Source organism: Lynx canadensis, chromosome A1 (assembly GCF_007474595.2).
Source record: "Lynx canadensis isolate LIC74 chromosome A1, mLynCan4.pri.v2, whole genome shotgun sequence".
Lineage (NCBI taxonomy): Eukaryota > Metazoa > Chordata > Mammalia > Carnivora > Felidae > Lynx > Lynx canadensis.
Genome location: NC_044303.2, coordinates 87274872 through 87299878, shown reverse-complemented (window position 1 = coordinate 87299878; position 25007 = coordinate 87274872). Strand labels below are relative to the sequence as shown.

At 37.1% G+C, this 25007-nt stretch overlaps 1 protein-coding gene across 1 annotated transcript; it reads left to right on the top strand.

The window, feature by feature from the left end:
• The first annotated feature begins 23035 nt into the window (after positions 1-23035).
• LOC115513505 (putative olfactory receptor 2W6) lies at positions 23036-23983 on the top strand. Its single transcript, XM_030314728.1, has one exon. It carries the CDS (start codon positions 23036-23038, stop codon positions 23981-23983), a length of 948 nt encoding a protein of 315 aa, XP_030170588.1.
• The last annotated feature ends 1024 nt before the right edge of the window (positions 23984-25007 follow it).

Here is a 25007-nt window from a genome sequence, read left to right as displayed (position 1 = left end):
GCAAAAGTGTTCCCCTTTCTCAGCATCTTCACCAACATGTGTTGTTTCATGAGATGTAAATTTTAGCCACTATGATAGTGTGAGGTGGTATCTCATTGGGGTTTGGATTTGTCTTTCCTGATGATAAGTAATGTTAAGCATCTTTTCATGTGTCTATTAGTCATCTGGATGTCGTCTGTCAAAAAGTTTCTGTTCATATATTTTACCCTTTATTTTCACAGGATTTCTTGTTTTTTGGGTGTTGAGTTTGATAAGTTCTTTATAGATTATAACCCTAATCTGATGTGTCATTTGCAAATATCTTCTCCCATTCTTTTAGTGTCTGTTAGTTTTGTTGATTGTTTATTCATGGCAGAAGGTTTTTTTTTTCTTGATGAGGTCCCAATAGTCCATTTTTGTTTTTGTTTCCCTTTGTCTCCAGAGACATATCTAGTAAGAAGTTTCTGTGGCTAGGGCAAATAGGTTGCTGCCTGCATTCTCATCTAGGATTTTGATGGTTTCCTGTCTTACATTTATATTTTTTTATCCATTTTGAGTTTATTTTTATGTTTGGTGTAAGAAAGTAGTTCAGATTTATTTTTCTGCTGTGGCTGTCCAGTTTTTCCAACACCATTTGCTAAGAGACTGTCTTTTTTTCCATAGGATACTCTTCCTTGCTTTGTCAAAGATTAGTTGGCCGTGTTTGTGGGTCCATTTCTGAGTTCTTTATTCTATTCTATTGAGGTATGTGTTTGTTTTTGTGCCAGTACCATACTGTCTTGATGACAATGGCTATGCAATATATCTTGAAGTCCAGAATTGTGATGCCTCCAGTTTGGTTGTCTTTTTCAACATTACTTAGTCTATTCAGGGTCCATACAAATTTTAGCATTGGTTGTTCTAGCTCTGTGAATAATGCTGGCATTATTTTGATAGGGATTACATTTAATATGTAGATTGCTTTGGGTAGTATCAACATTTTAACAATATTTGTTCTTCTGATCAATGAGCATGGAATGTTTTTCCATTTGTTTGTGTTTTCTTCAATTTCTTTCCCAAGCTTTCTATAGTTTTCAATGTATATATTTTTACCTTTTTGGTTAGGCTTATTCTTATATATGGTTTTTGGTGCAATTATAAATGAAATCAATTCCCTGATTTCTCTTTCTGCTGCTTCATTTTTGGTGTATAGAAATGCAATCTATTTTAAGTTGATTTTATATCCTGCGTCTTTGCTGAATTCATGTATCAGTTCTAGCAGATTTTTGTGGAGCCTTTTGGGTTTTCCAAGTAGAGTATCATGTCATCTATGAACAGTGAAAGTGTGACTTCTTCCTTGCCAATTTGGATGCCTTTATTTCTTTTTGTTGTCTGATTGATGAGACTAGGACTTACAATATTATGTTCAACAACAGTGGTGAGAGTGGATATCCCTGTTGTGTTTATGAACATAGGGGGAATGCTCTCAATTTTTCCCCATTGAGGATGATATTAGCTGTGGGCCTTCTGTACATGGCCTTTATGATCTTGAGATATGTTCCTTCTATCCGAACATTCTTGAGGGTTTTTTATAAAGAAATGATGCTGTATTGTCAAATGTTTTCTATGCATCTATTGAGAGGATCATATTTTTTATATGTTTTTTAAAAATTAATTGGATGTACCACATTCATTGATTTGTGGATATGGAACCAGCCCTGCATCCCAGAAATACATCCCACTGGGTCATGGTCAATAATTCTTTTAATGTATTGTTAGATTTGGCTGACTAGTATTTTGTTGAGAATTTTGCATCCATGTTCATCAGGGAAATTGGTCTGTAGTTCTCCTTTTAGTGTGGTCTCTGGTTTTGGTAATATTGGCCTTATAGAATGTGTTGGAAGTTTTCCTTACACTTCTTCATATATATATATATGATAAACTTTAAAACAATAGGTGTTAACTATACTTTAAATGTTTGACAGAATTCCCTGGAAAGACATTCACCTTGGACTCTTGTTGGGAGATTTTTGATTATGGATACAATTTCTTTACTGGTTATGGATCTGTTCAAATTTTCTATTTCTTCCTGTTTCAGTTTTGGTAGTTTATATGTTTCTAGGAATTTGTCCATTTCTTCCAGATTGCCTAACTTGTTGGCATATGATTTCTCATAAAATCTCTTATTATTGTTTATTTCTGTGGTGTTGGTTGTGATCTCTCCTCTTTCATTTGTTTTTTTTTTTCTCACTTTTTTAAAATTTTCTTTTTTAAAATTTACATCCAAATTAGTTAGCATATAGTGAAACATGATTTCAGGAGTAGATTCCTTAATGCCCCTTACCCATTTAGCCCATCCCCTTACCCACACCCCCTCCTGTAACCCTCAGTTTGTTCTCCATATTTATGAGTCTCTTATGTTTTGTCCCTCTCCGTTTTTATATTATTTTTGTTTCCCTTCCCTTATGTTCATGTGTTTTGTCTCTTAAAGTCCTCGTATGAGTGAAGTCATATGATTTTTGTCTTTCTCTGACTGACTAATTTCACTTAGCATAATACCCTCCAGTTTCATCCATGTAGTTGCAAATGGAATGATTTCAGTCTTTTTGATTGCCGAGTAATACTCCATTGTATATATATATATATATATATATATATATATATATATCCATATTTTATATGGATAAAGAAGATGTGGTATACATATATATATATTTTTTATATGGATAAAGAAGATGTGGTATATATATATATATATATATATATATATATATATCCATTCATCCATCGATGGACTTGTGGGCTCTTTCCATACTTTGGCTATTGATGATAGTGCTGCTATAAACATGGGGATACATGTATCCCTTCGAGACAGCACACTTGTATCCCGTGGATAAATGCCTAGTAGTGCAATTGCTGCATCATAAGGTAGTTCTATTTTTAGTTTTTTGAGAAACCTCCATACTGTTTTCCAGAGTGGATGCACCAGCTTCATTCCCAGCATCAATGCAAAAAAGATCCTCTGTCTCTGCATCCTCGCCAACATCTATTGTTGCCTGAGTTGTTAATGTTAGCCATTCTGACAGGTGTAAGGTGGCATCTCATTGTGGTTTTGATTTGTATGTCCCTGATGATGAGTGATGTGGAGCATTTTTTCATCTGTCGGTTGGCCATCTGGATGTCTTCTTTGGAGAAGTGTCTATTCATGTCTTTTGCCCATTTCTTCACTGGATTATTTGTTTTTGGGTGTTGAGTTTGATAAGTTCTTTATAGATTTTGGATACTAAGCCTTTATCTGATATGTCATTTGCAAATACCTTCTCCCATTCTGTCGGTTGCCTTTTAGTTTTGCTGATTGTTTCCTTCACTGTGCAGAAGCTTTTTATTTTGATGAGGTTCCAGTAGTTTCTCCTCTTTCATTTGTGATTTTATTTATTTGAGTCCTTTCCTTTTTCTTTTTGATCAATCTAGATTTGGATTCATCAGTTTTGTTAGTTCTTTTTTTTTAATATGAAATTTATTGTCAAATTGGTTTCCATACAACACCCAGTGCTCATTCCAACAGGTTCCTCCTCAATACCCATCACCCACCCTCCCCTCTCTCCTACCCCCTGTCAACCCTCAGTTTGTTCTCAGTTTTTAAGAGTCTTTGTTAGTTATTTCAACTAAAGAACCAGCTCCTGGTTTCATTGATCTGTTTTACTATTTTTTTTTTAATATTTGATTTCATTGATTTATATTCTAATCTCTATAATTTCCATACTGCTTGGTTTGGACTTTATTTGCTGTTATTTTTCCAACTGCTTTAGGTTTAAGTTTAGGTTATGTTTTTGAGACCTTTCTTCCTTCTTTAGGATGGCCTGGATTGTTATATATTTCCCTCTTATGACTACCTTTGCTGAATCCCAGAGGGTTAGGACTGTTGTGATTTCATTTTCATGGCTTCCATGTACTTTTTATAATCCCCTTTAATTTGCTGGTTAATCAGTTCATTAAATTTTTTTAATGTTTATTTAATTTTGAGAGAGACAGGAGAGAGAACAAGTGGGGGAGGGACAGAGAGAGATGAAGACAAAGAAGCTGAAGCAGGTTCCAGGCTCTGAACGTGGACCTCAAACCCATGGACTGTGGGATCATAATCTTAGCCAAAGTCAGATGCTTAACTGACTAAGTTGCCTACATGCCCCATCCCATTCATCTTTTATTAGGATGTTCTTTCATCTCCAAGTATTCATGGTCTTTCCATATTTTTTTTCTTTTGGCTGATTTCAAGTTTCATAGTGTTGTGGTCTGAAAATGTGCACAGTATGATATCGATCTTTATTTACTTGTTAAGGGCTTATTTATGACACAGTGTGGATCTATTCTGGAGAATCTTCCATGTGCACTTGAGAGAATGTGTATTCTCCTGCTTTTTAGGGTGATATGTTCTGAATATATCTATTAGGTCCATCCAGTCCAGTATGTTATTGAAAGTCATTGTTTCCTTGTTGATTCTGCTTACATGATCTGTCCATTGTTGTAAGTGGGGTGTTGAAGTCCCCATACTATTATGGTATTATTTTCAATGAGTTTCTTTCTGTTTGTGATTTATTAAATTATATATTCAGGTGCTCCATATTAGAGGCATAAATTTTTACAATTGTTAGATCTTCTTTGTGGATAGACCCCTTAATTATGATATAATTATATCATGCCCTTCTTCATCTCTTGTTACAGTCTTTATTTTAAAATCTAGTTTGTGTGATATAAGTATGGCTACTTCGGCTTTCTTTTGACTACCATTGGCATGATAGATGATTCTTCATCCCCTTACTTTCAATTTGAAGGTATCTTTTGGTCTAAAATGAGTCTCTTGTAGGCAGCATATATATGGGTCTTATTATTATTATTATACCTATGTCTTTTGATTGGAGCATTTAGTCCGTTTACATTTAGAGTGATTATTGAAAGATATGAATTTAGTGCCATTGTGTTGCCTGTGTACTTAGTGTTTCTAGTGATGTTCTCTTATCTTTTCTAGTCTTTGTGGCTTTTGTACTTTCTTGTTTTGTTCTGTCTTTTCTCCACTGAAAGAGTCCCCTTTAAAATTTGTTAATTTTTTTTAAAATTTATTCATTTTTGAGAGAGAGAGTGTAAGCTGGGGTGGGACAGAGACAGAGGGAAACACAGAAAAAAGATGAAGCAGGCTTCAAGCTCTGAGCTGTCAGCACAGAGCCCAATGTGGGGCTCAGACCCACAAACTGTGAGACCATGACCTGAGCCAAAGTTGGATGCCTAACCTACTGAGCCACCCAGGTGCCCCTCCCCTTCAAAATTTCTTGAAGCACAGGTTTACTGGTCACAAACTCCTTTAGGTTTTGTCTGTGAAACTCTTTTTTCTACTATTTTGTATGACAACCTTTCTGGATAAAGAATTATTGGCTACATTTTTTTTTTTTCTGATTCAGCACATTGAATATATCCTGTCACTTCTTTATGGCCAGCCAAGTTTCTGTGGATAGATTTGCTATGAACCTGATCTGTCTTCCCTTGTAGTTTAAGGACTCCCCCCCACCCCACCTGCTGCTTTCATAATACTTTCCTTGTCTGTGTATTTTGTATGTTTGACTATAATATGCCTTGATGATGGTAGGTTTTTCTTGAATCCAATGGGAGTTCTCTGTGCTTATTGGATTTTGATGTCTGCATCCTTCCCCAGATTAGGAAAGTTTTCCAGTATAATTTGCTCACAGAAACCTGATCCTTTTTGTCTCCTTTCATCTTCTGACTCTCCTATCATTTGGATGTTATTCCTTTTTAGTGAGTCACTGAGTTTTCTAACTCTTGCACTGTGATCTTTTGCCTTTGTTTCCATCTTTTATTCTGCTCATTATTTACAATTTTATCTTCAATATTACTGATTCAGTGCTCTGCTTCATTTATCCTTGCTGTTATGGCATCCATTCAAAATTGTATCTCAGTTAAAGCATTTTTAGTTTCGGCATGATTAGATTTTAGTTATCTCTGGATCAGTGGATTCTCTGGTATCTTCTAGATACCAGAGTTTTTCAAACCCAGCTAGTATTCTTATAATCATGGTTTTAACTTCTAGTTCAGACATGTTACTTATATGTGTGTGGATTAAATCTCTGACTGTCATTTCTTTTCTGTCCTTTCTTTTGGGATGGGGTCCATCATCTTGTCATTTTGGATGAAGAGAAAAAATTAAGAAAATAAAAATTAAAAATTAAAAAATGAAAAAAAACTCAAAAAATAAAATAAAGGAAGAAAGATCCTAGGTTTGTTTTGGTCTGCTTGTTAAAAGAACTTGACTAAATAGTAAAAAAAAATAGGAATGAAATAAAAAAAATAATTAAGAAAAATTTATAAAATAAACAATAAAATAAAGTAAAACAAAGACAAAATAGAATTAAAAATTTTAAAAAATGAAGACAAAAAGAATTTGCTGTTTTTGTATCCAAGAAAGGGAAAGAAAAGAAAGAAAGAAAAAAGAAAAGAATTTAAGTGGAACCAGAAGCAAAGAAAACAAATAAATGAACCAGCAAACAGAATGCAACCCAAATTAAGTTACATCCATTTTCTCCTAGAAATGAAACTATAGTCTGTACACCAAGCAGGTGGACAAATTTGTGCTGGGGGATGTTCTTGAATGGTGGAGTTGGCGGGGCTTGGTGTACTGGATTCGTTTTCCACTAAGTTGTGCTGCTTAGCTTACTGGGGGGCATCTATGTGTGTGTGCAAATGTGTGTGTGCACTAATGGTGTAAATGGCTTCACCCAGCTCCCTAGTCTCTGGCACAGAAACTTTGCACACTTACTTACCTGTGATCAAACACCCCTCCTTTGTCTCAGACCTCTGTCACTCCCTGCATTTACCTTGTCCATTTCCAGCCTGTCTGGCTACCAGGCGGCACCTCCCTCCCAGAGTTTTATCTCAGGTGGGGTTGTGTTTCAAAACCCCACACTTCAGAGACTTCCATGGCTTGGGCCCACACTGATTCTCTGGGAGAGGGTCTCACTGAGCAATGGCCAGATACTGGCTTGCCTCAGAAAACGTTCATGCCAGCCTGCAGCAGCAGAGTTCAGAGATTGTGGAAAATCCCAACACACACCGGTGCCAGGTTTCACTGCATTTTGGCACTTTGTCCCAATACCAGCAAACGTGGTTTCTCTCTAAGGTCCACTGAGACCTTGGCCTGTGGGAACGTCATATGGCCTCTACCAAATGCACTCCAAGGAGGGGAACTTCTTCTCTCCATGTGGCACCTGGAGCCTTCAGAACCCACTCCTTCCTGTGGGGATTTGCCCTGCTTCCTCACCAGATCACCACCAGGCACTTAGCTGTGAACTTTCAGACTCTGTGCTTTACTGTTTATAGAATCCTGGTGGTATTGAAACCTTCTCCTTTCTTCCCATCAATGGTTTTGGGGAACAGATTTCTTGTTCAGTCCCCTCAAGTGTTTTCACTATCTCTCTCTCTCTCTTTCTCTCCATCTACGTTCGGGGTAAGTGTTTTCCTTGCATGACCCTATGTGCTTCACTCTCCCCCTTTCTTTTTTTCTCTGTCCTCTCTCCATGAAAATGGCTTCCTACCCACTGTGGCTTTACTCTCCCCCAGTTCACTTCTCCACACCATGTACCTACCAGGTTCTCAAGTTATGCAGATTGTTGTGTTACTCCTCATATCAATTTCCTAGGTCAAATGGTTTGGTGTGATCTATTTGCATTTCAGGGATGAGGCAATCTCAGAGTCCTCATACTGCTCTGCCATCTTACCCTTCTCCATGCTCTGTGAATTTTATATACATATAGAGTTATGTAACTACCATCAAGATGAGAATATAAAATAGTTTTATCACTATCCCCAAACTCTCTTGTTTTTATGCCTTCACTAACACAGTCTCCCCCAAACCTAAACTTTGGCAACCATTCACCTGTTTCCATCACCATATTTTTGTCTTTTTGAGTTCTGAGAACTGTACAAATAAAATAAAATACCTTGGTTTATTTTAAGATTTGCTTCTTTTAATAAGCAGAATGCCTTTGAGATTCATACAAATTGTTGTGTCAGTAGTACATTCTATGTTTTTGCTGAGTAGACTCGCATTGTTGGGGTGGCATCTGTTTGCTTAGCCATTCACTGGTTGAAGGATATTTGGGTTGTTTCCAGTGTTGGGTAATTAGAAACATGGGTTTTGAATACAAGTTTCCAAAGGAACATAGTACTTTATTTCCCTGGGTTAAATACTCAGGAAGGTAAGAGCCAGCAATTGCACTACTAAGTACCCAAAAGATACAATAATACTGATTTGAAGGGGCACATGCACCGTGATGTTTATAGTAGCACTATCAACAACAACCAAATTATAGAAAGAACACAAATGACCATTGACTGATGAATGGGTAAAGAAGATGTGGTACACACACACACACACACACATTGTATATATGTGTACATAAGCATATATATGTATATATATATATATATGCTACATATTATATATATATATATATATATATATATATATGGAATAATACTCAGAAATCAAAATGAATGAAATCTTGCCATTTGTAACAATGTGGATGGAACTAGAATGTTTATGCCAAGTACAATAAGTCACTCAGAGAAAGCCAAATACCATACGATTTCACTCATGTGTGGAATTTAAGAAACAAAATAGAATACCTTATGGGAAGGGGATAAAAAAAGAAAGGAAACAAACCCTAAGAGACTCTTAACAATAGACAATAAACTGAAAGTTGATGGAAAGAGGTGGGTGGGAGGATGGGCCAGATGGGTAATGGGAAATTAGGAGGGCAATTACTGTGATGAGCACATATGTAAGGGATGAATCACTGAATTCTACTCCTGAAGCCAATATTACACTGTATGTTAACTAACTAGAATTTAAATAAAAACTTGAAAAATTAATAAATAAGAGTGGGAGTACAAGTTCAGAAGGTAAGTATATATTTATTTTAAAAAGTGCAAAATCACTTTACAGAAAGGTGCACCATTTTGCATTTTTACAATCAATGTATAAGATTTCCAGTTGCCAATTTGAACAGCACTTGCTAGTGTCACTATCTAATTTTAATTATACTATAGTTGTGCAATGACATTTCATCACAGCTTTAATTTTCCTCATGTCTAATTGATGAGGGATCATGGCAAGCTGAGGGCAAAGCACAAGCTATCCGCCACCCTCACTACCCAGGTGGGATATATGTAACATCCCTCAGTCACTTCTGGCTGCCAAGAACAAAGGAGAGGGAAAAACAAATGGTTAACTGATAGAGATCGCAGTCATTCAAGACATGAGTCTTCATCAGTTTATAAATGTCTTAGTAAATTATAAGAAAAAGGTCATCTTATCAATAGTCTAATCTCCAGAAACCTATAATCTCAGTTTCTTGGAGCCCCAACATCAACCTCACTTCCATAGTGATATGGGGGACAAAGGAAAGAAGGAAATGACAAGTAAAATTAAATTTCTTTATAATCTGCAGCCCAGTGACAAATACTTGAGACAAATACAAAGTAAATATAACATTTCTCTGGGATGCCCCTAATGTAGTAATGTTAATGACTTACTAGAGTAAAAACAACCTTAGCCTGACAATAGCAAGGTTCCTGGCATCTTATGAGTCCTTTTTTGCATATGGAAGCCCTTCTGGTGGCCTCCATTTTGTCTTTAATTTCCATAACTCCACAGTATATAACTAGTCACTCCTCGCAACCTTTTGCAGCTCTTCCTGCCCATGGGTCCTTTACCCATGCTTTAATAAAATCTCCATTTTGCTCCAAAAACATCTCAAGAATTCATTCTTCGCTGTCAGTTCTGGACCCCCACTACTCTAAAACCCCCTCATAATGAGGTTGAACATCTCCCATGTGCTTTTTACCAATATATCCTTTCATTAAATCAATATCTTGTTTTGCTCATTTTAAGAATTGGGTTAATTGTTTTTTGCCTTTCTGAAAAGTTTTGAATGTTATTTAACAATTATGGGAGGAAGTCACTTGATGGATGTAAAATTTGCAAATATTTGATCCCAGCCTCTAACTTGGCCTTTTATCTTCCTAACAGTGTCTGAAAGCAGAAAATTTCATTGGGATTAAATCCAATGTGTCAATTTTTCTAATATATTTGACTTCTGGTGTCAAGTTAAAATTTTTTTGTTATCTAACTCCAGGCCAAAAATATTTTTCTCTATTGTTTTCTGCTGAAAGTTTTATGATTTTTCATTTCATATTTGGATCTATACTCCATTTGAATTAATTTTGTAGAAGGTGTGGAGTTTAGTTAGACAACCATATTTTTTTGTGTATGGATGTCGACTTCCAATGATTTTTTTAAAATGCTTGATGAGTTGCTTCCATTTATTTGCTAAAAATCGTTGGCTACATTTCTGTGCATTAATTTCTGGGCTTCTGTTGATCTATGTGTTTACCCCCTAACTAATTTCATAGTGTCTTGATCATTTCAGCTTGACAGTAAGTCTTAAGAGCAGGTTCCATGATTTCTTCAACTTCAATTTTACTTTGACAATGTGATCTAAATTTTCCTTTTATTTTCCATATAAATCAGAAATAACTGCCCGTATCACCAGAAATAGCACGAAGATTTTGATCGAAATTGCATTAAATAAATAGATCAAATTGAAGTGAGTTGGCATTTTCACCATGTTGAATCATCTTATCCAGGAACTTGGCATGTTTCCATATGAATTTGTCTCTTTTTTTTTGTTTCAAGAGCTCCTTGATATTTAGCATCCAGATCCTTTTTTACCATATTCTAGACTCTGTGATAGAAAATTTTCTTTTGTGTTGTTTGGACATTTTCCCTTATTTGGTAAGCTTAAAAACTTTATTAATTCAATATCTTTAAGCAAGAACAAATTAAGGTCTAAATAAAGGATTTAATATTCTGTAAAAGAATTTGTAAATGAGGAGAGCTGGAAAGAGAGGCCCTATCTGATTCTGAGGCATGATGAAATTTTGAAGCCCAAAAGAATGTGAGAACAGATATTGAAGGATGGGAGCTTTTCTTAGAAAACCTAAACTGTCCACAGTCAAAGAGATTGTGAGTGGTAGAGTCTAGAAATGAATCCAAATCTACAGAGATCTAATGCTAGGCCTTCTTCTGCTTTGCCATTGGATGAGGATATAATGAACTCATTTGATTAAATAATAAGTAAATTGCTTAGAATAGTGTCTAGGACATAAAACAGAAACAAAAACACATACTGCATTGTTTTCTTGTGAAAGTCAAAAAATTAAGTTTGTTTACACTGCTTGCTAATTAGTATTTTATTTAGATACACAACTCTGTCTCTCCTATTTAGTGACCCTCTCATCAATTTCAATAACCTTCTTCAAGATCCAACTAAAAAATTACCTCTTCTCTCCATTGTTCTAGTGAGATGATGATTGATGAGGTTTTGGGGTGATGATGGGGGTTCAGAACTGACAGCCAAGAAAGAATTCTTGAGGATGTATTTGGTACAACAAAGGTGATTTTACTAAAGCATGGGGATAGGACCCATGGGCAGAAAGAGCTGCACCTGGGGTTGTGAAGAGTGACTGATTATATACCTCCAGGTTGGGAGGGTGTTAGGGACAGCATAAATCTCTAAGGAATATTGGAAGCATGGTTTCCTTGAGGGTCCAGCTGTTGTTAGGAAGCTGTTGTCATTTATTACTTCTTAGTAAAACCTCAGTCATTGGACCCTTCAGAAGTTTATCAGGGTGCATATGCTTGGAATGTTATCACCAACATATACTTGGGAGTTAAAGATAAAGGAGGTTTGAAAAGGAATTTTTGTGTTTAGGGAGATTACATTGATCCTGGGGGTATTCGGGATAATGTTAAGCCAAGATTCCCTGTTACCTCTAGAAAAGTGACATCATGGGGCAGCTGAGCTCCTAGAGGAAGGTCACTCTGCTTGTTTCAAGGATTGCCAATGGGCTGTAGGCAGTAAGGAAATTTAATTTTTCATTTGCCTTTGTTTCACACATCATCATGGCAATCACTTAAATTCCCTTACATCTTGATGAGGTGATATTATGGCTCCAGGAAATGGAGTCTATAGGTCTCTGGAGATCAAGCTATGGATAAGATTGCCTTTTTCTTATACTTTACTAGGTTATCCATAAACTGAAGGAGTCTCCTGTCCTGCAGGACTGTGATCTATATCAGTCAACCATTTGTTTTCTTTCCTTTCCTTTTTTCTTGGGCAGCCAGGAATGTCAGAGGCATTTCACACATATCCCACCTAGGGATGGGGGTGATGGTACTGTTAGCCTGTACTTTGCCCTCAGCTTGCCTTAAGTGCCCTCATCAATGATTACATTCTCTTTCTTTTTTCAGCAATACGAACCAAGTTTGTAAAACTTAACTTGTCAATTATGGCAATCTTCTTTCCAATTTATGCTAATGTAATAATGCACATGAATATACAAGATAGCAATTCTGCCCCATGAATTTTTGCATCTCAAGTTTTTTTAAATTTTTTTAATGTTTATTTTTGAGACAGAGAGACACAAAGCATGAACGGGGGAGGGTCAGAGAGAGGGGGAGACACAGAATCTGAAACAGGCTCCAGGCTCTGAGCTGTCAGCACAGAGCCCAAGGCAGGGCTCGAACTCACGGACTGTGAGATCATGACCTGAGCTGAAGTTGGACACTTAACTGACTGAGTCACCCAGGCGCCCCAACATCTCAAACTTTAAGCAAGGTGTTGAGCAGTGGGTCAGAAGTAAAACTTGTTCATATAAAGAGTTTGTGTTTTTACTATTTTCACCTTAAATGCAATGTAACATTTTTAAATACAGTAGAAATGTTAGTCACTTTTGTGACTCCAGGTAAAGAAGTACTCAATTTGTCTTTTGCAATTTACCAATTAATGTTTAGGAGGACTTATTTCTTTTTTCTCTCATCTCTAAAGTTGAGTCATCTTAATGATTGGTCTGAAGTAAAATTGTTTACATGATTTGCCTTCCTCTACATCCTCCACAAAAATCATTTGAGTTATCTCCCTTCAGGGTCTTATATCTCTAGAGGATGGAAAAAGACATAAGAACTCAGGCATTTCAATCGCATAAACAACTTGAGCTCATTCAAAGAAATCTACAGGGGTTTAAAGCTAATTTTCTAACAAGCTTTTCTAAGCTTTAAAATTCCCTCCAGTTTAATGTGTGAAAGGAAAATTAGGATGGGTTTGGGGATTAGTGTTGGCTCCTCTTTGTAGGCAGCAAGGGGAGGGATTATTTTTTTCTGGGATGGCAGAATTTCGTCACCCCATTTCAGTGACTATGGAGTGCTCTTACCCCCTTGTAACTGAGCCTGTCTTAACCTGAATTATTACTTCCTCCTCTGGGTCAATATTTCAGATGGAGTTAATCTTCCTTGCACTCTTCATTTCCATGTTGTATGTGAAAAGTTACATTAAATCTAATGCCAACATTGGTTTGGTCAAATCATTGAATCTTGCAACGAGTTTGACCATGTTCATCTTTGTTCCCTAGATATTTGCTATTTTAACTAAAAAGAAGTTTCCCATTTAACATGTGATCAATTTTTCAGAAAACCTTCTTACCTTTTTTGATCCCCAAATTACCCACCCATGCTTCCCCAAACATTAATATTTATTTAGAGAAGAACTAATGGGTACATCCTCTCAGGTTACACAAGATGGTGCTAGAAATGATCTGTATATGTGCTTATGCTACTAGCAATAAAGAGAATCCATTAATTTTATTGATACAGAAATATTAAAAGAACTATAATTTGTACAACATGCAAAGTATTTTAAAATCCTGTCTTAAGTGGTTTTGCAGTTTGATTTTCCCAAGAGAACTATAGATCATACTATTTTCTTGATCAGAGAGAGGGCTTCTATTTCTGTTGGCCATCTCCAAGTAGAGAATAATTTAATGTAAAGGTTTGGGTGTTTCTTTTCACCTGTTTTTCTTTGTATCTTTGGACCAGCATCATCTGTCTTCAACCATCTTCATTTTCCACTCATCATACCACCAGATTTCCCCTTCTAAAACCGGAATATAGGTATTGTTGACATGCAGACCTCTGAGTCCGGAGCAGGTTGTTGGTCCGTCATAGCAGGATGAGCAAGAGATCAGTTGATGGCTTTTTGTAGCTTGTGAACTTAGCTGAACCTCTTCTTCAAAATCTTGGTGAGGACAAGGGCAAGATGTCGGCCATGGGCCCTGAGCATGCCCCATCCTTGAGAATTTTTTTCCTCTTGGAGAAATGCCCTTGCTGCCCTTTTTCTGCCACCTACCCCTTTAACAGGAGAGGGTGACTCTGGGAAGGTGCTTCATCAACCCAGGGACAACCTCTCATCCCAGACCTATTCATCGTTTCTTCTGAGAACTTGATACAGGTTAGTAAACATGGAAAACAGTGCCGCAGTGAGAGGAAATATTACCTAAAAAGACTTTCTGGAAGATGTATTTCATGTGAGATCATGGGCTCCCAAAACAATGTTCTAGAATACAGATGTTTTTGTATGTTTAGCATGAGTCTTATATTTTTGGGATTATTTTGCTATTTTTTCCTAACAAATATTCTGATTTTCATTGAAAGAAAACACTTGAGTGCCTTTAAATACAAGTATTTTAAGGAATGCTCTGAAAACCCTGTGATATAGTCATTAATATAAATATATATAACATGTAACAATAATTATATATAACAAATATATATTATTAGTAATAATAATATATAAATATATACGTATAAATTTTAAAAATCTGGAAAAGAAGAGCAAACAAGCATGTACATAAGTTCATTAATTATTATTTTCTGATTAAATTGTATTATGAGGAACCTCCACACTGCTTTCCTCAGAAAATTAAAAATAGACCTACCCTATGACCCAGCAATAGCACTGCTAGGAATTTACCCAAGGGATACAGGAGTACTGATGCATAGGGGCACTTGTACCCCAATGCTCATAGCAGCACTCTCAACAATAGCCAAATTATGGAAAGAGCCTAAATGTCCATCAACTGATGAATGGATAAAGAAATTGTGGTTTATATACACAATGGAATACTACGTGGCAATGAGAAAAAATGAAATATGGCCTTTTGTAGCAACGTGGATGGAACTGGAGAGTGTGATGCTAAGTGAAATAAGCCATACAGAGAAAGACAGATACCATATGGTTTCACTCTTATGTGGATCCTGAGAAACTTAACAGGAACCCATGGGGGAGGGGAAGGGAAAAAAAAAAAGGGCGTTAGAGTGGGAGAGAGCCAAAGCATAAGAGACTGTTAAAAACTGAGAACAAACTGAGGGTTGATGGGGGGTGGGAGGGAGGGGAGGGTGGGTGATGGGTATTGAGGAGGGCACCTTTTGGGATGAGCACTGGGTGTTGTATGGAAACCAATTTGTCAATAAATTTCATATATATAAAAAAAAATAAAAAAATAAAGGAAACAGCATTTTTTCCCTAAGAAAATTTCAAGGGAGAAATTGTCTACTAAAAAAAATAAAATAAAAAAAAATAAATTGTATTATGAATTTTTTTTCTCTGCTTTCTAATTTTTTGGTAACAAACATGTATTGGTCTTAAGATGAGTTGTTTTAGAGTAACTAACTAGGTAACAAGCCTTTGTCTTCAGCCAAAAGTAGGAAAGAAATAAATAAAAGCGTTGTCCCTTTATGTGTGGGGATTACAAATCAAAAGTTACATCTCATTACCAAGTGGTTTTTAAATTTAATTTAACTCTTTATTTCAAACTTTTTTTTTCATGTAAATATTCTTCTTCAAAAAAAAAATCCCGTGTGTCCATGTTATAATTTCCAAACGTGCAATTCATGCTAACTACTTTAGTTGGAAGATCTGCAGATATGCTATATTCATAATATACTCCCATAATCGTTCTTAGGCCATCCCTTAAACTAGTTTGTCTACAATTTTCAAGCTGATTTTTTTGAAAACTCTGGATCTAACTGGTCTTTCTGTATGGCCTCACCTCAGACCATAACTTCTTCCTGAGTGTAGGGTCTACAACCCTTTTGATTGGACAGCAAGTGGACATGCCTCACACACAGGTAGACAACAGAGCTATGGGATCCATGGGCTTGCATTCACAGAATCTCCACTTACACCGTTTTCTAACTTCTTCAGCAGCTTGTTAACCCCAAACAAGTTGATGGCAGGAAACTGCCCATATAGCTAGCATTTAATTATTGATATGAAAGACATACACCTTTTTCTGTTAGTTTCTGAATCTTATTCAAGTCAAATATTTGATTGGCATCTATTAAATAATGTAAATATTTAGTCTACTCTTACTGAAGCAATGCAGGTTAAAAAGAAATCCAACACCCACTACCCCCAAATCTCCCAAACCTGCTGCAAAAATAACCCTGCACAATGATTCTTATTTCCTTTTATTGGCCTCTGGGCCTAGTGTTACGTGGAGCTGGATGTGCAAAAGAGCATCCCTCATTTTCTGCTTACTTTTTGAATGCCCTCACCATTGCACAATCAAATCTACTTTTGGTTTCTTGCCTGATGTTACCTTAATCACTGGGTGAAGAGATTGGACCAAATCATTAACCATTCAGAATCAAGTAAATTCAGGGCTCTTATTTCAAGTGTCCCCACACTGTTACTTTCCTGACTACATATAGGTAATTTAAATATTTTTTAAATAGGTACTATGTTTCATTCCTATCTATACTTATAGTTCATAGTGCAGGGTCTAGCATAAAGTAAGTTTCCAATAACTTTTTTCAATTGAATTTATCATCATGAAAACTTGTGAGTTGATCATATTAATTGAATCTATTGTTCCACAAATTTTAAGGGGTAGTTTGTCAGTTACCAGAGAAATAGGCTCAAAGTCAGTGGATTCTGACAAAAGTCCTTTCTTTTGTTCCCCCAAGTTACTTTATTGCTGATTATGTCAATAAAAGCTTAGTTTTTCTCTTTTTCTTTCTCTTTCTCTTTTCTTTCTTTCTTTTCTTTCTTTCTTTCTTTTTCTCTTTCTTTCTCTCTTCTTTCAAGTATATTTGACTTCTTTTTATTATTTTTTAAAATTTAAATCCAAGTTAGTTAACATATAGTGTCACAATGATTTCAGGAGTAGAACCCAGTGATTCATTACTTAGATATAACATCCAGTGCTTATCCCAATAAGTGCCCTCTCTAATGCCCATCACACATTTAGCCCATCTGCCCCACCCAACACTCTGCCAACAACCCTGTTTGTTCTCTGTATTTAAGAGTCTCTTTTGGTTTGTCTCCCTCTCTTTTTTTATCTTATTTTTTCTTCCCTTCCCCTATGTTCCTTTCTTTTGTTTCTTAAATTCCACATATGATTAACATCATATGATATTTGTCTTCTTTGACTTATTTCGCTTTGTATAATAGTCTCTAGCTCCATCCATGTTGTTGCAAATGGCAAGATTTTATTTTTGTGTGTATTTTTTTTTGTTTTTTAAAAATGTTTATCATTTTTTAAAATTTATTTATTTATTTATTTATTTTATTTTTTTAAATTTATTTTTGACAAAGAGAGAGAGCATGAGCAGGGGAGAGGCAGAGAGAGAGAGAGATAGAAACAGAGTCTAAGCAGGCTCCAGGTTCTGAGTTGTCAGCAAAGAGCCTGATGCAGGGCCCAAACTGGTGAACCATGAGATCATGACATGAGCCAACGTTGGACGCTTAACCAACTGAGCTACCCAGGTACTGTTTTATTTATTTTAATCTAAATCCAAGTGAGTTAACATACAGTGTAACAATAATTTCAGGAATAAGATTTAGTGATTCATCACTTACATATAATACCCAGTGCTCAACCCAAAAAGTGTCCATCTTAATGACCCTTACTCCTTTAGTCCTTCCCCCCATGCAACACCCCACCAGCAACCCTCAGTTTGGTCTCTGTATTTAAGAGTCTCTTATGGTTTGGTGTCCCTCTCTGTTTTTATATTATTTTTGCTTTCCTTCCCTTATGTTCACCTGTTTTGTTTCTTAAATTCCACATGTGAATGAAATCATATATTTGTCTTTCTCTGACTGACTTATTTCACTTAGCATAAAGCACTCTAGTTCTATCCATGTTGTTGCAAATGGCAAAATTTCATTCTTTTTGATCACCGAGTAATATTCCATTGTGTATATATACAACATCTTTTTTATCCGTTCATCAGTCAATGGATATCTGGGCTCTTTCCATACTTTGGCTATTTTCAATAGTGCTGCTATAAACATTGGGGTGCTGTCACACCAATAGTGCAAAACCATTCCTCTTTCTCCGCATCCTCGCCAAAATCTGTTGTTGCCTGAGTTGTTAATTTTAGACACTCTGACAGGTGTGAGGTGGTGTCTCATTGTGGCTTTGATTTGTATTTCCCTGGTGATAAGTGATGTTGAGCATCTTTTCATGTGTCTGTCATCTGGATGTCTTCTTTGGAAAAGTGTGTATTTGTGTCTTTTGCCCATTTCTTCACTAGAGTATTTGTTTTTTGGGAGTTGAGTTTGATAAGTTGTGTATAGATTTTAGACACTAACCCTTTATCTAATATGTCATTTGCAAATATCTTCTCCCATTCTGTCGGTTGCCTTTTAGTTTTGCTGATTGTTTCCTTCACTGTGCAGAACCTTTTTCTCTTGAGGTCCCAATAGTTCATTTTTGCTTGTGCTTCCTTTGTCTCTGGAGACATATCAGGTATTACGCTGCTGTGCCAAGGTCAAAGAGGTTGTTGCCTGGTTTCCCCTCTAGGATTTTGATGGCTTCCTGTCTTATGTTTAGGTATTTCATCCATTTTGAGTTCATTTTTTGTGTATGGTGTAAGAAAGTGGTTCTGGTTCATTCTTCTGCATGTTGCTGTCCAGTTGTCCTAACACCACTTGCTGAAGAAACTGCCTTTTTCCCATTGGATATTCTTTCCTACTTTGTCCAAGATCAGTTGGCCACACATTTGTGGTTCCATTTCTGCATTCTCTATTCTGTTCCATTGATTTCTATGTCTGTTTTTGTTCCAATATCATACTGTCTTGATGATTACAGCTTTGTAATACAGCTTGAAGTCAGGAAATGTGATGCCTCCAGGTTTGGTTTCTTTTTCAACATTACTTTGACTATTAGGGGTCTTTTGTGATTCCATACATTTTTAGAATTGTTTGTTCTAGGTCTGTGAAGAATGCTGGCATTATTTTGATAGAGAATTCATTGAATATGTAGATTGCTTTGGGTTGTATCGACATTTCAACAATATTTGTTTTTCAATCCATGAGCATGGAATGTTCTTCCATTTCTTTGTGTTTTCCTCAATTTTTTTTCATCAGCTTTCTATAGTTTTCAGTGTATAGATCTTGCACCTCTTTGGTTAGGCTTTTTCCTAGGTATTTTATGGGTTTTGGTGCAATTGTAAATAGGATCGATTCCTTGATTTCCCTTTCTGCAGCTTCATTATTGGTGTATAGAAATGCAAATGATTTAGGAGCACCTGGGTGGCTCAGTCTGTTAAGCATCTGACTTCAACTCAGGTCATGATCTCATGGATTGTGAGGCTAGGACTTCTAATACTATGTTGAATAACAGTGGTGAGAGTCCACATCCTTGTCATGTTCCTGACCTTAGGGGGAACATATATGTCTTTCTTATATGGCCATTATGATGGTGGGGTACTTTCTTTCTATCCTTATTTTCTTGATGATTTATCAAGAAAGGATGCTGCATTTTGTCAACTACTTTTCCTGCATCTATTGAGAAGCTCATGTGGTTCTTATCCTTTCTTTTATTAATGTGATGTATCATATTGATTGATTTGCAGATATTGAACCAGTCCTGCATCCCAGGAATAATCCCACTTGATCATGGTGAATAACTCTTTTAAGGTATTGTTGGATTCGGTTTACAAGTATCTTGTTGGGAATTTTTGCATTCATGTTCATCAGGAAATTGGTCTGTACTTCTTCTTTTTAGTGGGGTCTTTGTCTGGTTTTGGTATCAAGGTAATGGTGGCCTTTTAGAATGAGTTTGGAATTTTTCTTCCCACTTCTATTTTTTGGCACAGCTTCAAAAGAATAGGTGTTAACTCTTTAAATGTTTGATAGAATTCCCCTGGAAAGCCATCTGGCCTTGAACTCTATCTACTCTTGTTTGTTGGGAGATTTTTCATTACTCATTCAATTTCTTTACTGTTTATGGATCTGTTCAAAATTTCTATTTCAGTTTCAGTTTTTGTAGTTTGTGGAATTTAATCCTTTCTTCCAGATTGCTCAATTTGTTGGCATACAATTGCTCATAATATTCTCTCATTATTGTTTGTATTTCCACAGTTTGGTTGTGATATCTTCTCTTTCCTTCATGATTTTATTTATTCAGGTCCTTTCCTTTTTCTTTTTGATCAATCTGGCTATGGGTTTATGTATTTTGTTAATTCATTCCAAGAACAAGATCCTGGTTTCATTGATCTGTTCTACTGTTGTTGGTGTTTTCTTTTTTTCCCCCCGATAACATTGATTTCTGCTCTAATCTTTATGATTTGCCTTCTACAGCTGTTTTGGGGACTTATTTGCCGTTATTTTTCCAGCCCTTTTAGGTGTAAATTTAAGTTGTGTATTTGAGACCTTTCTTCCTTCTTTAGGAAAGCCTGGATTGCTATATAATTCTCTCTTATGACCACCTTTGTTGCATCCTGGAGATTTTGGACTGTCGTGTTTTCCTTTTCGTTGGCTTTAATGTAATTTTAATTTTTAATTTTCTTTTTATTTCCTTGGTTAACCCATTCATCTTTTTTCAACCCCAGCTAATGTTCTTTTACATTTTTAAAAATTTGTATTTATTTTTAAGAGTGAGCAAGCACATGTGGGGGGTGGGTAGAGAGAGGGAGACACAGAATCCAAAGGAGGTTCCAGACTCTCAGATGTCAGCACAGAGCCTGACATGAGGCTCATATTCACAGACTGTGAGACAATGACCTAAGCCAAAGTCAGAAGCCTAACTGACTAAGCCACCCAGGTGTCCCAATCCCATGTAAGATTATTATTATCATGGTTCTAAGTTCTAGTTCAGACATCTTATTCATATCTGTGTTGATTAAGTCCATGGCTGTCATTTCTTCCTGTTTTTTTTTTCTTTTGAGGTGAATTTCTGTTTTGTCATTTTGGAGAAGGAAAAAAATTGGTAAAATTAAAAAATTAAAAACAAAACAAAAAATCAAATAAAGGAAGCTAGATCCTAGGTGTGTTTCAGTTTGTTTGTTGAAGTAAGCTTGATAGAATAGAGAAAAAAGGAGAGGAATGAAAAAATAAGGTAAGAAAAAATTTAAATTAAAACAATTTATATAACAAAATAGAATAAAATTAAACAAAGAATAAAATAGAATAAGAATTTTAAAAATAATAAAAAGTAAAGTAGAAAATAATAAAATTAAATTTTTCTCTTTCTGTATCCAAGAAAGAGAAAGGAAAGAAAGAATAAAGAAAATGTAAGCAAAAACAGAAGCAAACAAAACAAATAAATGAACCAGCAAACAGAATGAAACACGAATGAAGTTACATCCAGTTTCCATGTAGAACTGAAACTGTGAAGCACTCTAGAGTCCCTACACTAAGCAGGTGGAATGACTTTTGCTGGCTGGTCTCCAGGGGGATGTGCTTGGAGGGTACAGTTGGGCATCGCTTGGTGTAATAACTCCATTGTCCACTAGGTGGTGTTGCTTAGCTTACTGGGGTGTTTTAGTGTGGTGCACATGTACCCTGTGCTTATGCATGTGCAAGAGATGTGGAAATGGCTTCATCCAGCTTCCTAGTCTCTGGGGTAAGAACTTTGTGCTTTCAACAGTCCACAATCAAGCACCCCTCCTTTGTCTCAGGCCTCCTTCAACTCCCTGCCTCTACCTTGTCTGTGTCCAAGTCATCTGCCAGCCAGGTGGCAACTTCTTCCAGAGTTTTATCTCAGATATGGGTATGTTTCAAAACCTCACACTTCAGAGGTACACTGAAGCTTGTACCTGCACAGACTCTCTGCGGGGAGGATCTCACTGAGCAATGGCCGGGGTGTTGGCTTGCCACAGAAAACATTCATTCAGTTGCACAGTGGCAGAAGTTCAGAGATTATGGCAAATCAGAATACACAGCTGGCACCAGGTTTCCCTGCACTCTTGGTATCTTTGTCCTAATACCAACAAACGTGTGCTTTCCGTGGTCTGCTGGGACCTTTGCTGGTGGGGAGGCTGTTTGGCCTCTATCAAATGCGCTTCAAACACGTGAACCAATTCTCCCTGTGTGGCATACAGACCCCTCAGACCCTGCCGTTCCTGAAGATTCACCCTGCTTCCTTGCCAGAGCACCACGAGGCACTGAGCTCTGGGAACTTCAAATTCTGTACCTCATTGTTTATAGAATCCTGGTGGTTTTGAAACCCTCTCCTTTCTCACCATCAATTGTTTTGGGGGAACTGATTTCTTGTTCCCTCCCCAGTGAGTGTTTTCACTCTTTCTTTTTCTCTCCAGCAACTTTCAGGGTGGATTGCTTTTCTTACTCAATCCCAATGCACCACACTCTCCCCTTTTCTCCTTCTCTGTCCTGTCTCTGCAAAAACAATACCTTACCCTCTGTGACTTTTCCCTCCTTCAGTTCACCTCCTCACACACATAACTGTCAAATTCTGTGACTCAAGTTATGCAGATTATTGCATTAAACCTCAGATCGATTTACTAGATGTTCAAAATGGTTTGGTAGTGATATACCTATGTTTCACAGACCAGGCAACTCAGGGTCTCCATGCTGATCCACCATTTTAACTCTTCTTTCCAAAGAAGACTTTTTTTTTTTTAAAGATGTATCCACTTATCTCACTTAACCAGATTAGAAGATATAGAGGCAAAAGTTACAGCTTCCATCACTTTACAGACAAATATTTTTAGCCCCTCACCCTATAATTCCAGGCAATGCACAAGCAAGTGTCCCAGTTAAGTAGGTGGAACAAAACTATTTTCTTGGGAAAAAATGTGGTGCCTCATTTTCTGTATGAGTAATAACACATGTTAGCCTCCCTAAACAGGTTTATCAAGCCAAGTGTGATGGAAAGAAATGAAAGCTCTAGAAACTTCATTCTGCTTGGATTCTCTGACCGGCCAAAGCTGGAGATGGTCTTGTTTTTCACTAACACGGTGTTTTACTTTCTGGCTGTCATGGGAAACTCGACTATCATCTTCCTGTCCGTGGTGGACCCTCGGCTGCACAGGCCAATGTACTTCTTCCTCTGCAACCTGTCCCTCCTGGATCTCTGCTACACCTCTAGCAGCATTCCTCAGATGCTGGTCAACCTCTGGGGCCCACAAAAGACCATTACCTATATGGGCTGTGTCATACAACTCTTTGCATTCCTGTCTGTGGGTGGCATTGAATGCATTCTTCTTTCTGTCATGGCCTATGACCGCTTTGTGGCTGTTTGCAAACCTCTTCACTACATGACCATCATGCACCCACAGCTGTGCCTGCGACTGGCAGCCTGTGCCTGGCTCACTGGGATTGCCAATTCCATCCTCATGTCCCCACTGACAATGTCCTTGAAGCGGTGTGGTCATCATCACATCAACCACTTTGTGTGTGAGATGCCAGCCATCATCCGCATTTCCTGCGTGGACACTAGGCATGTTGAAGGCCTGGTTTTCTTCCTGGCCATCCCCATTGTCCTGGTGCCCCTCGCCATGATACTGGTTTCCTATGGCTATATTATAGCCACAGTTCTGCGGATCCGGTCTGCAGCTGGGAGGCACAAGGCCTTCAACACCTGCTCTTCCCACATGATTGTAGTGTCTCTCTTCTATAGCACTATAATCTACATGTACATGCAGCCTGGGAATGTGGCAAGCCAGGACCAGGGCAAGTTCCTAACCCTCTTCTACTGTCTGGTGACCCCCACTCTGAATCCTTTCATCTACACACTGAGAAACAAAGATGTGAAGGGAGCCATGTGGAAGGTTCTTGGGAAAGACCACAGCCTGTTGGATGCAATAGGGCACTGATGCGGCTGGTATCACTCATCCTGAGATACTTATTGTCCATGAAAACTCTTTGTTCCAGGGTAATAACTATGCACAATGTCATATCAGATGCTAGAATGTGAACAGAGCAAGGTCTTCTCTCTTTCAGGGATCCTAAACTAAATAACTTGTATCTTTGCTTGCCGGTAGATGGAGAGAACCCCTGTGTCCTTCCAAGTGACAGACTCAAAAGATAATGTGCTGGTGGAAAAAAATGCTACTTCCTCTTTGCTTAGTGGGGTTTGTAGGGTGATAATTATTTCTTTGCAGCTAACTTTAGACTATGATTCCAGAAAACTATAATGTGACTATTAAGTCAGATCTATTTATTTATTTATTTTAAATTTTGAATGTTTATTAACTTTTGAGAGAGAGAGAGCAGGGGAGGGGCATAGAGAGAGGGAGACACAGAATTTGAAGCAAGCTCCAGGCTCTGAGTTGTCAGCACAGAGCCTGATTTGAACCACAAGATCTTGACCTGAGCCGAAGTCAGACATTTAACCTACTGATGCCCCTAGTAGAGCACTATTGATTCAGATCTAAGGAGAAGGAGCCTTCAGGCAGAAAAATGTGTCCATGTATGTGTGAGGGAGTGACTGGTATTTTGAGGTTCATTTGTTCCATTCCATATACTCTTTTGTTCCAAAAATTCAGATCCCTGTGGAAAGTATACCATTACTAATTCAGACTGTTGTCTGCCTCCTCCTTCCCCGTGCAAATAATTTATAACTGCTTCTCTAGGAACAGTATTTCTTTAAAATTCCAGGTTATATGCCACTTATTGGTCATTAAATCAATTTGACAAGCATTTAAGGCAACAGGCATTTAACAGTGAGTTAAGTTAGCATGAAATGGAATAGAAAATTTCAGAGAGGATTGTACAAGGTAGGGTAAGTCAGTTGTGTGAGTGTCTATGTGTGTATGTGTATCAAATATTTTACCTACATGAATCATTGACACAAAAGTTTGAAAGTCACTGACTTGAAAAGTCTTTATTGAAACAAGT

What these genes read in the sequence shown, in the direction of transcription:
- LOC115513505 (XM_030314728.1), top strand. Translation starts at nt 23,036, where the DNA reads ATGGAAAGAAATGAAAGCTCTAGAAACTTCATTCTGCTTGGATTCTCT.